Source organism: Sciurus vulgaris (assembly GCF_902686455.1).
Source record: "Sciurus vulgaris genome assembly, chromosome: 6".
Lineage (NCBI taxonomy): Eukaryota > Metazoa > Chordata > Mammalia > Rodentia > Sciuridae > Sciurus > Sciurus vulgaris.
In genome coordinates this window covers 134691362-134714242 of record NC_136466.1, presented here as the reverse complement: position 1 = coordinate 134714242, position 22881 = coordinate 134691362, and the positions used below count along the sequence as shown (strand labels likewise).

Here is a 22881-nt window from a genome sequence, read left to right as displayed (position 1 = left end):
TGTATCAAAAATGATAAATCCAAACCTGATCTTAAGGAAGCAATCAGATGAACCCAGAATGTGAAACAGAGACTGGCTTAGATTCTCCTTAAAAATTTCATACCAGCCAGGTGTGCACACCTGTAATCCCAGTGGAGGCTGAGGCAAGAGAATTGCAAGTTTGAGGCCAGCCTCAGCAAATTGAGTGATATCCTGTCTCAAAATTAAATATAAAGGGTTTGGAATGTAGCTCAGAGGTAGAGTACTCCTGGGTTCAATACTCAGTACAAAAGAGAGAGGGATTTCCTTAGATTGAAAGACACTAAAATAGTAATAATAATAGTGATCACAATGTGTGAACCTTTTTTTTTTTTTTTGCAGTGCTGGGGATTTGAACCCAGGGCCTTCTGCTTGCAATGCAAGCACTCTACCAACCAAGCTGTATCCCCAGCCCCATGTATGGACCTTTTGAACCTTAATTGATTTCTGGATTTAAAAATAAACTACATTAAATGATCAGGAAAAAGTTGGGGAAATTTGAATATGGAATACATATACTCATATATATTCATATACATACTCATATGTGGTAAAATTGTTAATTTTTTGGTATAAAACTAATAATGTTATTATGTAAGAAAATAGAACATATCTTTATTCTTGTGGATGCCAAGTTATGACATTAAAAAGAAATTAGGAATGGAGGGTTGCTATGATTTAAATGTGTCCCCCAAAAGTTCATGTGTTGGAAATTTGATGCTGAAATTTATGTGCTGATATTTGAAGGCAAGGTCTTTGGAAGGTAATCAGCATTATAATGCAGTAAAAAAGTCTTCACCAGATGCTAAGAGGTATTGTCAGAATTCCCAGTCTTCAGAATCCTAAGCCAAATGAACTTTTAAAAATTCTTTAGAAATTACCTGGTCTCAAGTATTTTATTATAGTAACAGAAAGTGGACTAAGACAAGTGTCATGATGTTTGCAACATCTTTTTAAATGATTTAGCAAAAAGTTACAAATATAATATATAATATTTTATATATACACATACAAAGAAAGAACCAGAGAGAAACCAAGTATGGCAAATATTAACAATGATTCATCTAGAGGAAGGGTATACGGGTATTCCTTATACATTCTTTGAACTTCTCTGTAGATTGAGAAAACTTTATAATAAAAAAAAAGTTGTAGGAATTATATCTATATGCTTTAACATGTCACATACAAATGAGTATTAAATTTTCATTTCATTTTTTTAGGTAAGTATATTATTGGCTACCTTTGCATTCTGTGCAGTGGTTCATTTAAAAAAAGAACATATTTTGTTTTGCACAGTATGCTTCCCATAAGAAACATTCAGATGATAAATTTATAACCAACCACAGCCAAGTGCCCTTGAGGAATCACCTGTGTGGATACATCTGCAAACTCTCTGATGAAGAGTTCAGGGGCCACGTGCTTCATGTTTACCCCCAAGCGCTGCTTTGCTGCTCCTCTGGCCATGGTGTTTCTTTTGGCAAACTTTGCCTTTGCCATTTTTCTTGGCTGCTTGTGCTCTCATCCACCGCTTAATGGTATGATTGTGTGGGCTGACGCAGATTCTCCTGCGCTTGACGTGAAGGCTGCCAAGAAGGGAAGAAAAGTCATCACTGATAGAAAAAAAAAAATGTACAAAAAGTCAGTGACTCACGAGCAGCCCCACCTTGGGGCACTGTAATCTCAGAGACTGAATCCTGAAGCTGAGGAACAAAAACTTACATTGTGAAGGGCTAACAGATTTGGCTCCATGGAAATATTACAGGCCAGGCTATCTGGGCAATGACTAAACAGACTCCATTTTGCTCTGAGACTCCATGTTATGTAGAAAATGAGCTTCTCCGGTGGGAACACCTGCCTCTGTACCCATTATCAGTTACTTAGCATGATGTGTTTAGCAATACAAAATGACAATTCTTATGTGATGGAAAATTATTCTCTTTTGATTCCTATTTCTCCTAAACAATGCACCACGTGAACAGCGATGTCAACAATGATTTTGCGGATGTTAGTAACCATTCTTTAGTTTGTACCTAGGTAGGGTCATTTTGACCCGCTTCCCCCTCTGTTGATGATTTCATGATGTTAGTTTGTAATTTTGAATCATAGTAACGAACACTTATGATTAATGTACTGATTTATGATATAAAAACCCCTGTAGGTCGGGGCTGTTCTCCCAATAGCCATTTTTGGGGCACTGTGTGAGACAGTTAGTCAGTCGGCTTAATAAAGATTCTCAAATTTGGACTTCTCAGTGGTGATCGGTCTGTTCTTAAGTTGCGCCCCAGAACAATATCTGATTGCACACTGCTGCCTATGGTCCTTAGCAGCAGAGAGCCTTCGAAGGGGAGGAGGAGTTGGGTGAGGATAAAGAGGAAGAGTAGGAGGAGAAAAGAAAGAAAAATGAAAGAGAAGAAAGAAGAGGGGGAGCAGGAGCAGGGAGAAAGGAGAAAAATGAAGAACAAAAACTAAGGGAAAACAATTCTCCCCGCTGCCCGAGCTTCACCCAACAAAACCAACTCATCCTCAGCATCCGTCTCTAACACATCCTTATCTGGAAGGGTTTTCTGGGTCCTCTCAGGTAAATGCCCTGATTTTCTCCCTATGAGTCTTCATGGTGAGAGTCACCTCTCTGTTGACACTTATTTCACCATCTTTGATTTGGGTTCTGGTCTCATGTCTCCTACTGAAGTTTTGCTCCTTAAGGGAGGAACAGCCCAGGTGTATTTTTTTTATTTATTAATGAAATTATCTTTTCTAGGAAGAAGTGTTTACTCTTTCAGATGAATCTTTATTTTTCTTTATTTATTTATATGCAGTGCTGAAAATCAAACTCAGTGCCTCCCACATGCTAGGCAAGTGCTCTACCACTGAACCACAACCCCAGCCTCCACCCCCCAGGTGTATTTCTGAAAAGACCTTTTTCAAACTCTGTCACTCACTTCAGGTGAAAGAATGGACATTTTTTTAAGCTGTCTATTTTATCTCAACTCCCTAAGGTCTCCCTCCCAGTGATGGGAACAAAGCCCTTAAAGCTATTCCAGGAAACAGCCCCAAACAGAGAGTATATATATGATATAAGATTACCATAATCTACGCCCTGTTGTAAAACATTGTGAAACATGTTGTATGTTATCAGCAAACCCAGACCCCCTTTGGAATTTCCCGGCAGCTTTGTTCCCCTTTTTCCTTCCGTGTGCGACCCCTCCCAATGTGTGGTTTCTGCCTTTATAAACTTGTAAGATTTTTTGCTCAGGACTCGACTCCTCGACTCCTGCGTGAGTCACGAATTGGGTCCCAGCGCGCTGGAATAAACACCTCTTGCGGTTTGCATCAAGTGACGCCTGCTGCAGTTGATTGGGGTTGCCGTCGATCCATGGGACAGAGTTGGGGTTTCCTTTTTGGGAGACTTACACAGGTATGAAGTGAAAATTGTTCAAAATAAAGATGATCTGGGTTTGTTTTCAACAAAACAATCCACTAAAATATTTTAGGTCTTCATTAAACTTCACTGAGGTATGGGTCTACAGCACAGCTCAGAATTGTGTTCATTTTCATTTTTCTATATGAAATTTTAAAATTGGGGTGGGAGAACCTTCAGACAGCAATCATAATTTCTGGTAACTAGAAGTTCTTGTTACAAAAAATAGTGCAACCTTTAACCCTTCATCGAGTGCCAGCCACCTCTGATGAAATGTTACAAATCCTGCTGCCTCTACGTATATATGTATGTGTGTGTATTTCTATGTCTTGATAAATTGAGCCCCTAGGCCCTGTTATTCAGGGGGGAATGTGGGAGTTAAAGAGTAGGCTGCTGTTTCTCCAGGCGTCCTAAGTGGCACTCTCAGATGAGATAGGGAGAGTGGGAGAGGTGATTGAACGTTAGTGTGATAAAGCCAGCCTGTGGGAGCACCTTACGAGGACAGTATGTTCCCTAAGTGTATTAGACTGAGAGGGTTTCAGTGAAAAGCTGATTCTCACTGATGGTCAACTGGTTTGCTATTATAGGAGAAAAGATGGCTGTAGCATTGCTGTGGAGGAAAAAAATCAGAAAACTAGTTGAAGCTCCTACCCATTTTAAAGACTGAAACTCCTCTCCCTGTGGGGACAGTAAGAACAAGAGTAAAGACTTCACTGACATCTCTGGTTACACATGAGAGAATCAGAACTCAGCTCTGTGATTACAGTAAGAGGTGCTGAGCTTCAGGGAGGGAGTTTGGCACTGGGGTGGAAGGAGAAAACCAGGGGGGATAGGCAGGAGGCATGCAGACAGATGAAGGGAAAACAGGCAGCAGCTCCCATGGGGGATCCTTTTCAAGGCCCACCTGGTAAGTCCTCAGCTGCTCGATGTAATCCAAAGGGGAAAATCAGCTACCAGAACACAGCTCCCAAATCTGAGATGCTATGATGCTTAGAAGCCTGAAGTGTAACTGTTGTGGGAATCACACAAGAAGCAGCAAATGGCACTCAAAGAGTGAGAGAAACCAAACTTTACACTGGCAGGCCCAGAGAGGATTAGCCCTCCAAAATTCTGAGTGCCCCTTACCAGTTTTTCCCAACATGTATAGGCTGCCTAGTGTCGTACATTTTCTAGTCTAAAACGGCACATAACTGAGTACAAGGTTTCATAAAAACGATATATGATTGTGTGTAAGGGTTTTCAAGCGGGAAGTGTGTTTAGAAATCAGAGTGCGATGAGGGAGCCTGGCTCTTACAAGGCCTTCAGTAAATCTCTAGCCTGGAGCCTTCACGGAGGCGTTTACACTTCAAATGGACGTGGTGAGCCTAGGGAAAGTCCTTTACATTCCAAAAGGAAGGGCACAGGGTGCTAATGAGTGTTCCTGAACCCATCGGGCAGGAATGGGGAGGGGAACTCTCTCCCTCTCCCCGGCACCTATTCTTATAGACACAGCGTCCTTAGTTTACTTTACATCCACGCCTGGGCAGTTACCCAGGACATAACAACTGCTTGAAACTCGATTTGTAACCCATGTGTATTCTATCAGGACAAAAAGAAATGGGGTAATGTTGGGAAAGGAGGCAGCCTATTCCACACTCCTTCCCCAATCCCGGACCCCCAGATCCATCATGTCCTGACAGGTGCCAACCCACCCCATTGTGAATTTCTGGGGAAGAGTTTTGACTCTAAGAAACCATGATTCTTTTCTCCACAGAAGGGTAGCTAGAAACAGTTCAATGGATGAATGGTGGTCCTGCCATGGAGCGTATACCTACGATTGTTCTCTAAACTTTATTTTTTCACTCCCTCCTCTAAAGGCAACAGCCCTTCACAACCACTTCTGAAAAACCGTACCTCTCCTAGACAACTTTATTTAATAATCCAAAAATTTTGCCAACTGATAACTTCTGAAGGATTCAAGAAACCTCAGCCCTCTGCCTGAGGTAACGATTTTCATTGTCTTTATGTTCAGAAAAAGCCTGAAGCTCTTTTGTGAAGTCATTGTAGAGGGTTTAAGCAAGGAAACTGCTGTCTTAGGCATCAGAAGTTACAAATGAATTATTTTCAGGCAGAAAAGGAAAAGAAATCTAGTGAGTTCACTGTAAATTAATGTATATTAGTTAATTGTTATTTATATTTCCAGTATCAGCAATCTTTTCTGTATCTTAAATATTTGCCTCTAACCTTGAAATCTTTGAACACAGTCAAGATTAAGGGACTATATTTTAGATAAGCAATGATGTGTTCTATAGTAAAAGAATTTGAAAAATAAGAATATCCTTATGTTGAATATCAGAAAATACAACAGGGAGGCTTTCTAATTTATGACTAAGAATATTTGAGTCAGAATTTCATTTCACTTGAGACCAGGTCCCAACTGCTTTGAATTTTTCAGCTTTTGTATCAGCACAGAGAAGTCAATTTGCTAATTTCTGCTTGAACAAAGTAAATATTTTTAGATCCAGTTATTGGCTTTATAGTTTCCCTTGAATTAAAATTGAGTCCTTTTTAAAATGTAGACTCATCTTTCTTATCTACTTTTCCTTATTAAAATGAGGATTGGCTTTATTTTTGCTCTTATACTTTTCGGATCTCTATGTGATACCTGCTTCTCCCAAAGAAACGTCTCTGAAAATTCTGGTACCAATGGTGCACTCTGGTAATTCCCAGAGTCTTTTGGTCTTAAAATCACACCAACTTCCTCTGGATTCTCTAAGCCTCCCTGGAGTCCCTTGTAAAATTCTCACAGCTCCTTTAGTCCAAAGTCCTGAATGCCAGAGAGGAGGAAGAAATCTAGAGCAGTTGGAACTTCTGAGGGCAGCCAGAGCAGAGCCTTAGGCAGATTTAGTTCCTGTGTGAACCCTACAAAAACATCCAGATGATTCCAATTAACTAGAACATGGACTGTGAATTACCTATGAATTTTTCACTCTCTAACTTTTCCAACAGTATTTATTAAAGACTGGTAGAATCTTGGCCAAGCAGTACTAAAGAGATTTTCTTCAGACAAGTGAAAACTTGAAGCACCCCTCAGAATGCACCTCATTACTATGCATGATTCCCAGGATTGCCCCAGGTTATATTGGCTTCCAGTGACCAAACTGAACCATCTGAGCTGATGGATCCTGTGCAGTGCTGGAACTGTGGAAATTCTAGAGTTCTCAGTCCTCTCCCTTCTCCCACAAATACACTCATGCTTATTAAAAGTTTGGACTAATAATTATCTCCTTTCCCAAATCTGATCCCAAGTATAGTTTTTAACTTTATTAGATCTCAGATCCTTTTGACAATCTTATAAAACCTATGGACCTTCTCCCCGGAAGCATGTTCAGAGGTTTATACACAAGAATTCCCAGGAGATCACAGTCTCATTACCTGAAGAAAGCTAATTAATACAAATTTTATAAATTCTCACTCTGATCTTTTAAGAACCTTTGTCTTAGAGCAGTGTCTCTTAAAGTTGAGTAGTGAATAGATTCCTCTAAAAGGGGGGAAAATATATCTGCACTCCCGAGATTGTTCAGATCATGGGAGATGGTCTGTAGAACCAAGCTGGATAAGTTGTCTTCCAGAGACTCAGGGGTGCAAAGCCCATGGAGTTACTGCTGCATCCCCAGCACATGGAATGATACTTGGTATATCATTGCTGCTCAATAAATATTGATTGGATTTATTGATGAAATAAATTTTTTCTGATATTCAACATAAGGATGTTCTTGTTTTTCAAATTCTTTTACTGTAGAACATGTCATTACTTATCTAAAAAGCTCAGGCATAAGTAATGGAGATATTTATAGTCCAAAGAAATGGATACCAAGTGGCTCACTAGTATCATATAAAGCCACAAATGATGTGAAATCCAGAGAGCCAGGGAGATGCCTCCCCAGGAAGGCAATGGAGTTTTGGGAGAATCATTTATGGCTGGCCCCACTATTCTTTTTGAATGACTTTGAAGATACGTAGTGTTCTGAACCAAGAGATCTGGGTGCACATCTCAGTTCTGCCATTCCCTAGGTGTAAGACAGCAGGTGAACTATGTCCTTCCAGTCCAAGCTTTCTTCTGAATGTGACAGGGAGATAATGTATGCCTTCCTCCAAGCATTCCCGTCAGAACTCAGATTTGCTAAATACCAGTGTAGTTCAGGATTCAGAGCCTCTGCAGAGATGTTAAGTATATATAAATCTGAGGTTTTTAATGACTGAGCTAGGGTGGGATGGGAAGGGTAGGAGCAATAGGAGGGGTCACATGAGCCAACACCCCACCCCAGAATAAAAACCAGAGCATGGGCTGGGGTTGTAGCTCAGTGGTGAGTGCCTGCCTGGCATGCCCAAGTCTGGGTTCACAGCACCATGAAAGAAAACCAAAAACAAACAAATGAACAAACAAAAAACAGAGAAGGACATGAAATGGAAAAGAACCAAAGAAACGCCATTTTGTTATGACCTGACTCCACTGTATGCCTGCTTATACTGTTCTTTTTTCAGCCTCTTGACAGCTGTATCTATGTTGACAGTACAGTGGGGCCTTTCCACATCCCTAAGGCCCTGATGTATAACAAAATGACTCTGAAATGTATGACCAAAACAATTCCCTCCCATAATCAAAATATCTGTCTCCACAGGGTCTCTCTGACCTACATGTGCCTCAGTTGTTCTTGTGGTTTTTTACTTTATAAACCCTGTACTTCCAAAATTCAGGTGCCAGGAGTTCTTTGAGGTGTTCGCCTGCTCCCAGCTGTTTGCCTGGTATGCGCGTTAAAAAAGCCTTTTTTCCCTTTCAACTTGGCTCACTTTGCGTGGTGGTTTGCAATTCTCTGCACTCCATAACAGACATTTGTAATTGGAGCACGTGCACCACTTGCGACAGGTACAGACATTGCCACACTGCTTTCTGAACCTGATAGTACACTCCTTATCTGCAGAGTGAAAATGACAGCAACTCAGATGCTTGCCAGGAAAACATTACAGTTAAAGCATGATACATAACAGAATCACCTTTCGATTGCTGCTTTGTTTTATCATTCAAGATCTCTTGTTTTGCTTAGGAAAGTTGTGAATATTTTCTGGCAGTGGAAGGCATTGAGCTCTAGCCCAGCACTGCAGCAGGGGGAGCTTGAAGTCCAGTATAAGGCTGAGGACATTTACTCCAGGGAGCCTGGGGCTCAAAGGACAGAATATTTACTCTTCCTTTGTTTGGATGGATATTTATGTGCAGTGTATCAGGCAAAGCCTGTCGATCTACTGTTAGTTGGCCTGGGAAATAATCAGCATGTAGACAACCCTACTGAAGGTTTCACTCACATGACAGCTGCCAAGTCACAGTCCCCATCAGCTCTCTGAATGCGACATAAATTCACTCTTTCCAGAAGTCTCCTGGAAATGTGATGAGAAACCTCAGTGCAACAGCTGGAAGCAATGGGAAGTATGGCTAAAAGGAGAAAAGAAAGGAAATATCACATCTATGGTTCACAGAACCCTGACATAGTTCTCATCTTAAAGATTCCATAGAATATTTAACTCTGTCAAGCAGTTAATTAATCCTCTCACATGAGGTCAAACAGCCTTTGTGAATTCAGAGGCCAGCAGGATGAAACTTTAGCTTCTGGAACTTATACTGTATTTATGGGAGATAAAAATCAAAGGGACAAATCAATTTATGGAGATGAAAAAAGGTGTGGCCAACGGGGTTGCAGACTGACTTGATCAGAGATGAAAAGTCGGGGCAATGGTGTTCCATGCAATGCAGTTGGGAAGAGAGAGACTTCATGGGCCCCTGGAACATTTTCAGTTTCCCAAAAGGGAAAGATGAAAGACATGGCTGAATGCTAAAGGACCTGGATGGGTGGAGGAAAATAAAGACTTGTGAAGACTAAGGGAAATGTGTGGTTAATGGTTCTGAAGCGGAAAAGCCCAAGGCACTTTAAGCATATGGAGTAAAATAGACCATGTTTCCTGAATTGAGTAGCTAGAATGGTGAGTGAAGGAAGATAAGGTTCAAAAGACACTGAAGCCACACCATTGAGGCCACATATGTCAGCATAAGGAGGCTTGGTTTTTATGAAAAGGGGCCTCAAAGTTTGAGAAAAGGGAGAGTGTTCAGGAAAATCCATCCTGCAGCTATAAGCAAGATGGATTAAAGTGGAGAGTGAGTGGAGCAGAAGGTGAGGTGAGAGGAGATTTTGTCATCCAGATGTAAGGCATTCACAGCACAAATATAAAAAGAAATATGATTCCCAAACTAAAATATGTATTTGCAAATTCCTATATGCCACATGACACAGTATTCTCCCATCTGTCCCATTCTACCAAGTGGGTAGTAAATAAAACAAATTATAAATTACAGTCAACAGTGACTGCAGGTGGTAGCCTCATGTAGAACAAGTTAGCTCTTGAGTTGGGGGTTAAAAGAAACACCTCTGTTGGGCAAGCCCAAAATGACTATATTTAGTCTCCCTGTCCAGGATTTCAACAGGCTATGTTTTCCATGTGTAGTCAAAGTAATGAGCACCTGATTAACATATGTATTCAAGATCATAAATATTTGCTTGTGAGCTCACACCCACTTATGCAACCAGCTGGCAATGTGCCTCCTTTGGCCTGCATATTTTAAAAAGCCTATGGAAATGGTTCAGGGGGCTAAATGAAACTGAGGCAAAAATGGGGCTGAAGCTGGAATCTGGGGGTTGCTGCTGCCTCTGAATGAAGAATGTCTACTATCCCAGCTGCATCTTGCATCATCTTCCACCTGCCAGAATCCTGAATATGTTTCCCAGGGTCTGAACCTCCATCCAGCAACCTCTCGGTGTCACCTCTAAGCAATGGAAATCCTTGGGAGGGGGGGTTCTCTGTATCCATGTCTTACCCACATGTAAACATTTGGCCTATTTACAGCTTTGGAGAAGAGAAGGAGCTGACTATGAAGTGTAAAATATCTATGTCACTTTCTAGGTATCAAAACTTTTGGGTACCATTCATTAAATCATTTATTCATCCAATTATTCAACAAATGTTTACTGAGCAGTGAAAATGTTTTAGGCAAAAATTAGTCACTGGGGTAATACAAAGATAAATAAGATAATATGTTCCTATTCTCAAGAGGCTGTAGTAGAGGAGACAGATTTGTAACTAAATGCTTAGGATTCAAACCCATTGTTTCATGTAATTATACTTCTGGAATTCTGTCTTTAAAGAGATGCACACAAGTTGTAAGGACATGTGCACAGCTGTTTACTATAGAAAAACAGCAGAGAATATCTAAATATCTACCAAAATAAGAAAAAACTATTGCAACAGACAAAGAAGTTCATTGCATACTGATAAAAGGGTCATATTAACAGGAATATATAACAATTATAAACATATATATATCCAACATCAGAGTACCTAAATATCTAAATTAAATACTGAGACATCTGAAGGGAGAAATAGCAATACAATGGTAGGAGGAGACTTTATTACTCCACTTTCAATAATGGATAGATCCCGTAGGCAGGAAGTCAATAAGGAAACAGCCAACTTGAGCAACACAATAGACTAAATGAACTGAGCATGGTGGCATACACCTATAATCCCAGCAACTCAGGAATCTGAGGCAGGAGGATTTGCAATTTCAAGGTCAGCCTCAGCAACTTAGTGAGACCCTATCTCAAAATAAAATAAGAAGGGCTGAAGATGTAGCTCAGTGGTTGAGGGTTCCTGGGTTTAACCCCCAGTACTGTAGGAAAAAAAAAGTGATTGTCACTTCAGTAAAATTCCAAAAGTATTTACTGTCTGTCCTCATAGTATCTGACCTCAGGGTGCTTACACTGAGCAGGCAGTCTTCTGACCTTATCTTACTGGACCTTCCTACTTCATTTGACAGTTACCCAGTTCTTCCTTGAAAATTTCCTTATCCATCGTTTACTAGTCTCTCATAATTCTCCCAATACTGAGAAATTATTTTCTCTGCCTCTTGAACACCTCCTCCTTTGCTCTGTCTTCTCAACATACTGTTCTTCCCTAACATACTGCTCTTTTCTTTCCACATCTTTTCTTGCTTTAAGTCACTAGTAGTCAGTATCTTCAAAATATCTGCCAACCTCTACCCAAATACTCTGCCACATATCCAACGACCGTTGAAAATGCACTTGGATATCCCACAGGCACCCCTACTGAAGACATCTTCTCCTGTCACTTTTAATCGACTTCCCTTTTCCTTTTCTCATCTCATGTAATCACCCTGTACCATTATCCAAATCAGAAACCCGTGGATCATTCCATCTTCCTCCTGCACTCCCCGTAGCCAGCCACAAACTCCTATAAATTGTATTTCCTTAACGTTTCTCAGATCTGTCTTCTCTCCATCCCTGTTCCCACTCCTCATTCAGGGGCATGTCAGCTGGCTTCTGGACTACCAAGCCTGCATGTGTCTCCTTCCAGTCGTTCCTTTTCCCATTTGAGTCTGTGGTCCCACAGCACTCTGCTTTCCTATACATTTAAGTCTTTACTACATATGACTTTCTTGACTACTCCACAGGACATCTCTGGACCCCATCACATAGCACAGTGCCTGACATAAGTGCTAAAGAAGTGTTGAATCAAAGTTAAGCTCTGATGTAGCTTTATATTAATGTTTAATTTTATCATTTTCAAATGCTTTTAATATTATTAAAATATTTTATTTTTTAAAAAATATTCTCAGCTTTTGGTCAAAGTTTTGTGCTCCAGATTTTCTAAAATTACAGTGTTTTCCTGTAACACCATGCTTCCATATTCAAGCAATTAGGAGTCATCTCAATACGATAAATTGTTGATTCAATATTTTTTAAGATAATACTATTCGTATCTGATTAAAAGCATTACTTTTTGTCTTACTTATTGTGGTTTTGTTTCTATTAATTCTGTTGGTTTGGGTTATTTTCATTATTGTTTTCAGTATAAAGTTCCAGCATTAAATGGATGAGTGCTTTGCCAGAAATTTTGGTCCCTGTTCTAGTGCCGCTATCCAATTTTGGTCAGTAGAGGGCTCCAAAGATGTCACAGTGCTCCAGACCTGATAAGACCAACATTGAAGCACTACATATTACATTTGTGATACAAAAGTTAGATGCTGGATTTTAAGAAAAGGGCCCTGCTATTGTGGAGAGGTGACGCAGCTTCCTCTCTTAATTGGATGTATTGTACAGTATCTTGTCATTCGGAGTGTGGTTCCCAGAGCTGCTCAGTGGCAGCACCTGGGAGCCTAACAGGAGTGGAATGAAAAGCACCGTCACATAGAACACAGCAAAACAGAAACACAGTAAAGAATTGTGCACACCATTGTTGGAAAAAGGATTCACTCAGTTGCTGGCAGTGTCTCAAGGTCATGGGTGAAGTTTTAAAAGGGCAATAAATAAATACGCATAATGTTCAGAATGTGGTTGATTAGAAGCACATCTGCCCATTCTGGTGGACTTCATACCTTAGTGCAGCCATGTTACACTGTGGATGCCCACAGAGGTGCTCATCACTGTCACTGAGTGGGCAGTATGCCTCACCCGACCATGATGTATGAAATGGCTATGCCCAAATGAAATCCTCCCAGATATTTTCGGGAACCCTGGAATAATGTTTGGGGAATGGAGAGTGCGTGGAGGATTTCTTTTAACTTCAGATGAAGATATTTGGTCACTTACAGCATAAACACTAGAGTGATCAATGGGTGGTATTTAAAAGGTTTGGATAATTTTGGACATGCTGAAAGGCTTTAGAGCACACTACTTATGCATAGGGAGGCAGACAACCAAGTTTAAATCCTGGCTCTGTCACTTTTCAGCCTTTTAGTCATGCTTTTATTTAAATTGTAAATTTTGGGTGAGTTACTTACATATTTAATTCTGTGTTCTAGTTCTTTCATCTGTAATATGAAGACACTAGTAGCAGCTACCTCATGGGGCTGTTGTAAAGATTATATGAGTTTATACATTCAAGTGCTTAGTAAAAAAGAAATATAAGAATTTATTTACTTTTGGTGCTGGAAATTGAACCCAGAACCTGGATCATGCTAAGAATATGCTCTACCACTGAGATGCAACTCAACCATTCTTTTTTGATTATTTTAATTCTAAAAACTAGCAAGAAACAGAACCCTGTGGGAGGGGAGGGAAAGGAACTAACACTGAGTACCTATTATATCCAGATGCTTGTACACATTGTCTCATTTAATCATGAGAATAAGTAGGTAAGAAAGGCATTTTTATTCCTGTTGTTACAAATAAGGAAACTGGGGCTTAGGTACTTTCTCAAATCTATGTAGTCTTTTGGAATTCAAAGCCCACAATTTTCCCATAGACCAGCACTTCTCAAATGGGGTTTTATAGACCTCTGGTAGGGACACTATAGATGTGTTCTCAGTATCTGTGAACTCTTCTGGCAATTTCAAATTTTCAATAGCATTTCTATGATAACCTTTAAACAGACATGTTCTGGCTCTCCTGGAGGATTGACTCCACTTTGAGGACATTTGAAGATTGCCTTATATTGTGATAGTGTAGTTACATAGTACCTTAACTGTCCCAGACCAATCGGAAAAGAATAGTGAACTTCACAATGCACTCATGCTAAGGGATGGCCAAATTACATCATCACGGTTCAAACAGAGAAAGGTGGGAACTAGCACTTCTGGCTCTGTACCTGGTTGGGTATACATTAGACTCAAGCTCAAAATCTATCCCTCAAGCATTGGGCCTTAATCACATTTGGAATGGCGACTTTAATTTCAGCTATACCTTGACTATTGTGTCAAACTAATGTCACTATGTTGAAATCTCGCCTTTTAGTTGTGCTTTTATTTAAATTGTAAATTTTGCTTTTATAGATGAAGAGATTTATAACCTCACAAGAGACTTGTACCTGGTTTTATGCTCATATATCAAGTAACGTAGTAAAATAATTCAAAAGGCAACATTGAGAATGAAGAGGAGCCCATACATACTCATATTTGAGAAGATTTCTATTGTATCACACTGCTTTTCTAGACATAGAAAAGGACATTTAAAAAACACCCAGAGCTATAACATAAATACAACTGCATTCTGGAGCAAAAATTTAGACACTTAACCTAGCAATGATGTAGGATTCAGGAAACGCAGGATGTTGTATTTTAATAGGAGGGCACACCTGGAGAGAAATGAAGGAAGGCAGATATTTTGGGCTGATCCAATCAGATCTCTGAGGAAGCAGTGCTGGGGAAGTGAAAAGTCCCAACTGCACAAAACAACTTTCAAGAACAAATGTATATTCTTGGTAATGCTCCCTAGTGAGTGTCTGTGATAAGCCAAAGGTTAGGGTTTCTTTTAGGATGCAAGCAGCAAGTCTCAAGCAAGTATCTGTGTGATTCGGGAGACATCCCAATGACTTTGAGAAAGTAGGTTGGCAGTAGGAAGACAATTTGGTACAGAATGAAGCAAAATCACCCAACTTGCGTCTGCTGGACACAACTGGAGCCTTTGGTTTCATGTACAATAAAAGGAGGCAATTCCATAAAACCCTAGATTGTGGATTTAAATGATCTGGCTCAGGGCCACTGAAATTGGATGATAAACATGTTTATGGAGTCAGTATTGAGTTCCCAGAGCCAACAACCACATCAGCAGATGTGGAGTGTGCCCTCCCTTTGGCCAGAATACAAGGCTTTTAATTATGAATAAAGTCAACTGCTTCCTGATTGATTGGTGCAGAACACTTTGGGAATGCCAACTATTGAACCATCACAAGACAGCCTTTTAAGACACCATTAAGATAATGGAACAGCTTTCTGCCTGAAATAACAAAATGTATTCTCTAAAGTCCCACACTGACACGGGTCATTTCCTTATCCTGACCTCCAGCCTGCAACAACTATCATGGCCACCAACTCCTTCCCTGGGCTGCTGAGTGTCCCCCTGTCCCTCCACCCCTCCTTATCTGGTCTTCCACCTCCTCCCTGGAACCTGAATCAGTGCCACCCACAGGGCATCTGGTGTACACACAAACATACACACACACACACACACACACACACACACACACACACATGCACACATCTGCTAAGGAGGGCAGTGGTGTTGCCTCTCTCAGTTCTGCAACTGTTCTCAGCCTACCTGTATTTCAACCTAGCATCACTTATATTACAAAGGCAGAAGATTGAAGCTTCTCAGAGCACAGGGCGTTCCTGTGTTCCAAGCTGCCTTAGTTAAAGCCCCAAGACTGAAACTCACTGTCAACACCTGTTGTACCTTTAAACACCTCTGCATCTTGATGTCCACTCCATGCTCCCCGGTTGCCCCCACCAGTACTCAGTCCCTCGTGAGGCTTGGTTCTGTGTAAGGCAGAGCCTCCTTCATTCCCCTCGGCCCCCTCTGCCTGCCCTTGCCTATCTCCCTGTCCTGTGGGAGGGCCACTGTGGGGACAGCTGGAAATAGATCAGGGAAACAGAACGGGGCACACCTTCATTCCACAGCCTCGGTGAAAAACATGAACTTGGTGGAGTTGCCAAAACTAGGAGTAAAACCTGATCCAGTAGACCTTTGAGAAACAGTGAAAGATCTGATAATCTATGGTTAATTTTTCTGAAAAAATGTTATGGAAACAAAATGACAAACTTCTGTTTCATTTTGATAAAATAGATTGATAGAAATAAGAGAGTATCCAGGTTATTTCCTCTATGTATTTATTCAAGCCTGGTATGTTGATGAATTATATTGAGGACCCTAAAAATGGCCTACAGACTATACAGTTAATGTGATATGGGGGAGAGGGACGGAGGTATAAAGAGGGACAAAAGACAGAAGTTCTTACTTTGCCAGGATATGTGAAACTATTGTTCCCAGATCTATCTTTCTTTCCTTCTTTTCTTCCTTCCTTCCTTTCTTCGTCTCTCTCTCTCTCTCTCTCTCTCTCTCTCTCTCTCTCTCTCTCTCTCTCTCTTTCTGTGCTGGGGTTGGAACCCAGAGCCCTGTGCATGCCCTACCACTGAGCTACAGCCCTGATCTGATTTTTAAAGAGAAGTTCTAAATCTAATTTGTATGCATGTATATACTGGTGCATGCATGTGAAATCTGTTTTAAAATGTTGACTCAGTTTTATAAAAGGCAGGCCAAACAAAATTTATATTCCACCTCTGCTATAGATTTAGAGAATCTGTTCAGAGTAAAGCTTAAGAAAAGACAACTGGAAAAGAGACATCAGGTAAGTATTAAGTTCCAATATATTTAGGGTTTCCTAAATAACATAATGAATGCTATCCTAGTCCAAATGCAGTAACAATGCTTACATTTATGTTAGCAACTCACAAGTTAAATCCTCTTTGATATAATTTGCAAGGTTCAATCTCCTTCCTCCTTCTTCCCTTTTTAAAGGCCAAACTGAAGTTTCGGTGTTTTAGTATCCACAAGGCTAACTTTGCTCAGGAAATCAGCAGCTTATCTACCCCTGACTGAGTCAGTCCAATCTATCTCCTCCAGGAACGTGCACTTGTGTTCAGTTTGCCGGGTTGGGGCGAGGAGGGAGACGGATGAACAATAGGGTCTTCACTCCAACCTCCAGCTGGGAATATTCTAAGACACTGTTGTCAGGAAGAGAATCACAGCTGTAAGCTGTACCCACAGGGAAGGGTCATCCACTAGTTGGGAGATTCCTTATATTCTTGTTAAAATGAGGTTCCTTCCTGAAATTGCTTAGAGATCTAGAATTTAAACCTATGCCATTCTCTCACAGATAATCAGAAATCACTGAAAAATTCCTGCCGAGGAGACAGAGAGATACCTGCCCCACCTTACTCCTTCCTTCCACCACCATTTTGGGAGGCACCCACCTCCCACTGGAGGCCCAAGTGGCCCCCCCCACTCACCTTCTGAGGTTTTAAGAGCCACACAGACAGCCAAGGCCACGATGGTGAGTCCTGACTGCTGCATTCCTGCCTGATCCTCTGGCTGGTACAGCACCGCAGGAGAGGCTGTGAGATCAGGAAATGAAGCTAAAGGTGTCCTCAGGTGCAGGACAAGGGGAGAAGTAAGCCAGGTAGCCCCGCCCTGGGAGGTGCTCAGGGCATCTGTTGCCATGTTTCTTTTCTTACAACCAGGTGCCTGCCTGAATTGTCAAGCTCCCAACCTGTTGTGTGTTCACACCACCTGGGGGTCAGAGGACATCAGTGGCATCTGGCAAGGTCCCTGTAAATTGTGGGTATGCATCAGAATCATTTGGGAACCATTAAAAAAAAAATAGCAATCTATGTGAGTGCCCTTCTGCACACACACCTATAAAGCAGATTCTGAAGTAGGGGACCAGCCATTTGAATTTCATAAAAACTCCTTAGATGATTCTGATGAACACTTCTGTTGAGAACCACTTGCCTATAAGGAATTGGTTTTTAGTAGCTTGAGACCATGAGTTTCTGGGGACAAGGGTAACAAGTCATAAAAAAATTATCTCTGTGGAAAGATATGGAAAAATTCTACCTCCCTCCGTCTTGGTTCACAGCCAGATTGTTTCCAGTGAAGCTTTTAGCTTATTTTTGACTGTGGCAGGTAGAGGGCAGAACTTATAGAGAAGCCCCAGGGCAGTACAGAATCATGGTTCTAGGCCAGTGTTGCTGCTCATCAGCTTCATGAAGACATGTGTTTTAATGCTACCTCATCTACTATTTAGTTGTATAATCTGGAAAATGCAATTTATTTTTCCATAAGTAGCAAGTCAGTCTGGGCAACCTCAGAAGTTTCTTCATGCTTCCTCTAGAACTGTGCTGTTCCACTAGTGTACACATAGCTCATGAAACTGAAATGTGGCTAGCCCAAATTCACATGTATCATAGGTGTAAAGTACACACCAGATTTCAAAGACCAAGTATATAAAAATAATATAATCCCATTTGTTTACAATAAAAAAATAAAAATAATATAAATGATCTCATTAATAATTTTTATATTGACTACATGTAATATTTTGGACATATTGGGTTAAATAAAATATATTATTAAAATCAATTCACCTCTTTCATTTTTACATTTTTAAATTGCTGCAATGTTTCTAATATTTTTGTTCTTTCTGAAACTCATAGGGAAACTTAATCCTCATTGTAACAGTGTCAAGAAGTTGGGAAGTGGTTAGGTCCTGAGGTTGGTGCCTTCCTGAATGGAAAAATACCCCAATGAGGAGGGTGGGTTGCGTCTCTTCTGTTCTTCTGCCATGTGAGGACACAGCATTGCTCTTCTCCAAAAGATGAAGTGATAAGGCATTGGAAAGAGAGGCTGACAACCTGGAGTGCCAACATCTTGATCTGGCACTCCCCAGTCTCTATAATGTTACAGAAGAAATTTTCTGTTCATTAACTTACCCAGTCGTAGGTGTTCTGCCATAGCAACACAGAATGGACCAAGACAATTATATACACAATAAAGACCCAGAATATTTTAGATTACACACATAGATCACTATGGGTTTATAGTGCAATTGAACACTGCTGCTTTAGAATGAGATGAAAGGTGATTATTGGGTAACGGGAGTCACTATTAATCCAACTGGACAAAATTTACACAAGTTTAATAGGGGACTGACAAGGAAACTGGAACCCTCATGAGCCTAGGATTAGATAGACCCTCTGCACTCCAGGGTATACTTCTCATTTGCTTCTTTATTTGATAGAATGCCTTCTCTTTCATTGCTGTGTGTTTCTTCTGCTAAAAAATGCTACTGTGGTCCTACTGGGAAGAAGGCACAGGGGACAGAACCAAGGGACTTGGGTGGTACAGGGGCTGCTCTTGAGTTACCATCATTTTCTCTCCCTCTCCTTCACACTCCTTCCTGAGGGCACTGGTGTATGATGGTGAGTTGGTTAGGGGCTACTGGAGGACAGTTGGCATAGCATGTAGAATCAAGAACATTAAAGCTTTCATGAGATAACCATCACTGGACTCACAACTTGGGGCAAATATTGTCATCCTCTTGTTAAAAAGAAAAACTGACACCCACAAGCAGGAATTTTTAAGCCACGAAATAATGCTATGAACCAAGACATGAATGAGAGGAATACCGAGCAGATTACTTTTAATCAAGGTGAGGGGAAAATTGAGTTGCGGGATTTTTGTCTGAAGAGAACATGGTACAAGCTATGATTATGAGGTACACATGTCTCTGTGTGAGAAGGGTGCTCACTAGCCAGGCATGGACCAGCACTAAATAGGAAAGAGCCCCAAAGGGTTGGCATATCAGACAGCTTTGTGTTAGTACAAAAAATACCTGAGACAGTTAACTTCTAAAGAGAAAAAGGTTATTTAGCTCATAGTTTTGGAGGTTCAAGGGCATGGCATTGGCATTTCAAGTCTCAGCTGTGTAACATTATGTTGAAGGTGCCCATGTATGTGGAAGAAGCTTATATCACCATATAGGAAATCAGAGACTGCCATCCCACAGCCCCTTCTGAGGGGCACCTCCAATAACCTAAATATGTACATCTAGGACCCACCTCCAAAATTCCCACCACTTCCCGATTAGCACTACCCCAGAGAGCAAGACTTTAGTAAAGGTGGATTTTCAGAGGACACTCAGATCACATCCAAACTGTAGCAGGGTGATTCAGAACTTCCATTATTTAAATTTATTATTATTAGTAGTACTAGTAGTAGTAATAGTACTGGGGATTGAATCCACAGGTGCTTTACCATTGAGTCACATCCCCAGCCCTTTTATTTTGGGTTGGGGGGCATACCGGGGATTGAACTCAGGGTCACTTGACCACTGAGTCACATCCCCAGTCCTATTTTGTATTTTATTTATAGACAAGGTCTCACTGAGTTGCTTAGCACCTTGCTTTTGCTGAGGTCGACTTTGAACTCGAAATTGTCCTGTCTCAGCCTCCTGGGCTGCTGGGATAACAGGCAGGCTCAACCGTGCCTGGCTACAGCCCATTTTATTTTTTATTTTGAGACAGGGTCTCACTAAGTTGCTTAGGGCCTTACTAAGTTGCTGAGGCTGGCCTCAAACTTTTGATGCTCCTGCCTCAAACTCCTGGGTTGCTGGGATTATTTAAATATCTTTAACTGGGCTTAGGGCATTTAAAACTCAATGAGAAGAAGATTGGGAAACACGTGACATTCGGGACTAGGGCCAAGTTAGAGGACAGAGATATAGAAGGAATCACTTTGAGAATATAGTACCCATGGCTTCTTGTTTTACATTGTGAAATGTCTCTGGCTAAAAACACTCGGATGTAACAACCTTTTGGAAATATTTTTTTCTTTACCAGGGAAAAACCAAATAGTTTAAAGAGAAGTAAAGCGACGTGGATGAGCCTGAAGAACATGTTGCATGAAATAAGTCAGACAGAGAAAGACAAATACCTCAAGTTCTCATATGTGGAAGCTAAAAAGTTGATCTCATAGAAGTGGGAAGTAGAATAGTGGTTCCCAGAGCCTGGAAATGGTCGGGGAAAGTGGGGCTGGAGAGGGGATGGTTAACAGGTACCTGCTGCTGGGTAGGAGGAATGATTCCGACGTCATATAGCACAGGAGAGTATTATGATTGATGAACAATTAATTCTATGTCTCAAAAGAGCTAGTGGAAAAGGTTTTGAACATTCCCAACACAAAGAAATGATAAATGTTTGAGGAGATGGATGCCAATTATTTTGATCTGATACATTGTAGACAGGTATTGAAAGATCACACCATACTCCATAAATACATATATTTTATGTCAATTTAATATATATGTATATGTATGTATGCATACATAATCTACATATGTATGTATATCTATACATATGTATATATAGAGAGAGAAGTAAAATGTAAACTTCAGCCTTTCATAAGGATTTCTGCTTCCATTCATGTTCTGGGTTAAAGGATCTGTTTGAATTAGGAGGATGAAGATTTCTAAACAGTAAGACTGCCATGACTATCTGTCTTTTTTTTTTTTTTTTTTTTTGGTGCTGGGGATTTGAACCCAAGGCCTTAGTGCTTGCAAGGCAAGCACCAAGCACTCTACTAACTGAGTTATATCCCTAGCCCCATGACTATCTGTCTTGAAAACTAGTATATGCCTTTGTTCTCTGTTTTATGAATGTTGCTGTCATGCTGTTTTATAGGTGCCTATGTTGTTTTATTGTGAATTTTAGCTTTGAATATTTGTCTTTTTAATGTTTTGAAATTAATTTCTACCTTTTCTTTTAAGGTTCTTTTTGTTTGTATTTGCCTACTTGACAATCTTTTTTATTTGTAACTTTTCTGAATAAATTTGTTGTAGTTATTTACACTTAAAAAAGAGAAAAAAAAAACTCATATATGTATGGACCATTCACAAACTCATACCATTTACATGTCCTGGGATAATTGTCAATTTAATAAACCCCTTCCATAAATCCTTTGGTACTGAGAATAAAGAATTTTTAATTTTTGTGATACTTGAGTTCTAGTTTATAGGTAGTGGATTTGTTAAAGTAGGACAGAGCCAAACAGGGTTATCATATTAAAAACTAGATTATAAATGCTTGTTTTAGTCAACTCTTTTGCTGCTATGACTGAAGGATCCAACCAGCACAATTGTAAAGGAGGAAGGATTATTTAGGGGCTCAGGGTTTCAGAGGTCTTAATCCAAATACAGCCAGCTCCATTCCCTGTGGCTCCAGGTGAGGCAGGAAAAACATGGCCGAAGAGTATGGCAGAGGGAAGCAGCTTACATGGGGTCGGGAAGCAGCTTACATGGGGTCAGGAAGCAGAGAGAGGTCTTTACTTGCCAAATACAAATTCATGCCCCAAAGTCACGCCCCAAGCCTTGCTCCAATTCTGTCCTCCTCCAGTCACACCCTACCACTTCAGTTACCACTCAGTTAATCCCTATCAGGGGATTAATTCGCTGATTGGGTTAAGACTCTCACAACCCAATCATTTCTCCTCCGAACCATCATGCAATGTCTCACATGTGAGCTTTTAGGGAACACCTCACATCCAAACCATAATGATGCTTTATGGCAGGCTGCTGGATTACAACTTAAGAGTATGCTGTTCTCTCCTGAATGAAAAAGTATATTCCATTGTAGAAAATTTGGAACATGTAAAAAAGTATAAAGAAGTAAAAAATTTAAATGTGAAAAATAAGCTTTCTCAATTGGCATATATTCTCCAGCCTTCTTTCGGTACACATCTAGTCATTCGTTCATTGAATAAACATTGATAAAGATTTACTGTATGCAAAGACTCAGGGGACAAAGGTTGAGTAAAGGGGAAATGAACCCTGTCTACAGGGAAGACAGACACCAGCAAAACCAAAGCATCAATCACATCTGGATGTTGCCAACATACGGAAGCCCAGAGTGTTGGGCACTTCACCTAGGCTGGGAATGAACCAGCTCTGAAACATGATGTTTAACTCTTGCCCAACTTCAGTATTTCATAATACCAAATATGGAGGTACTGCGC

At 40.5% G+C, this 22881-nt stretch overlaps 1 protein-coding gene across 1 annotated transcript; it reads right to left on the bottom strand.

Moving 5' to 3' along the window:
* Positions 1-12: 12 nt before the first annotated feature.
* On the bottom strand, positions 13-17442 carry CCL28 (C-C motif chemokine ligand 28). The gene is made up of 3 exons (XM_079145100.1): positions 17322-17442; positions 8777-8903; positions 13-1601 (listed from the first exon to the last, which is right to left on the bottom strand). The coding sequence occupies exons 1-3, from the start codon at positions 17383-17385 to the stop codon at positions 1424-1426; spliced, it is 369 nt and encodes a 122-aa protein (XP_079001226.1). The 5' UTR covers positions 17386-17442; the 3' UTR covers positions 13-1423.
* Positions 17443-22881: the final 5439 nt, after the last annotated feature.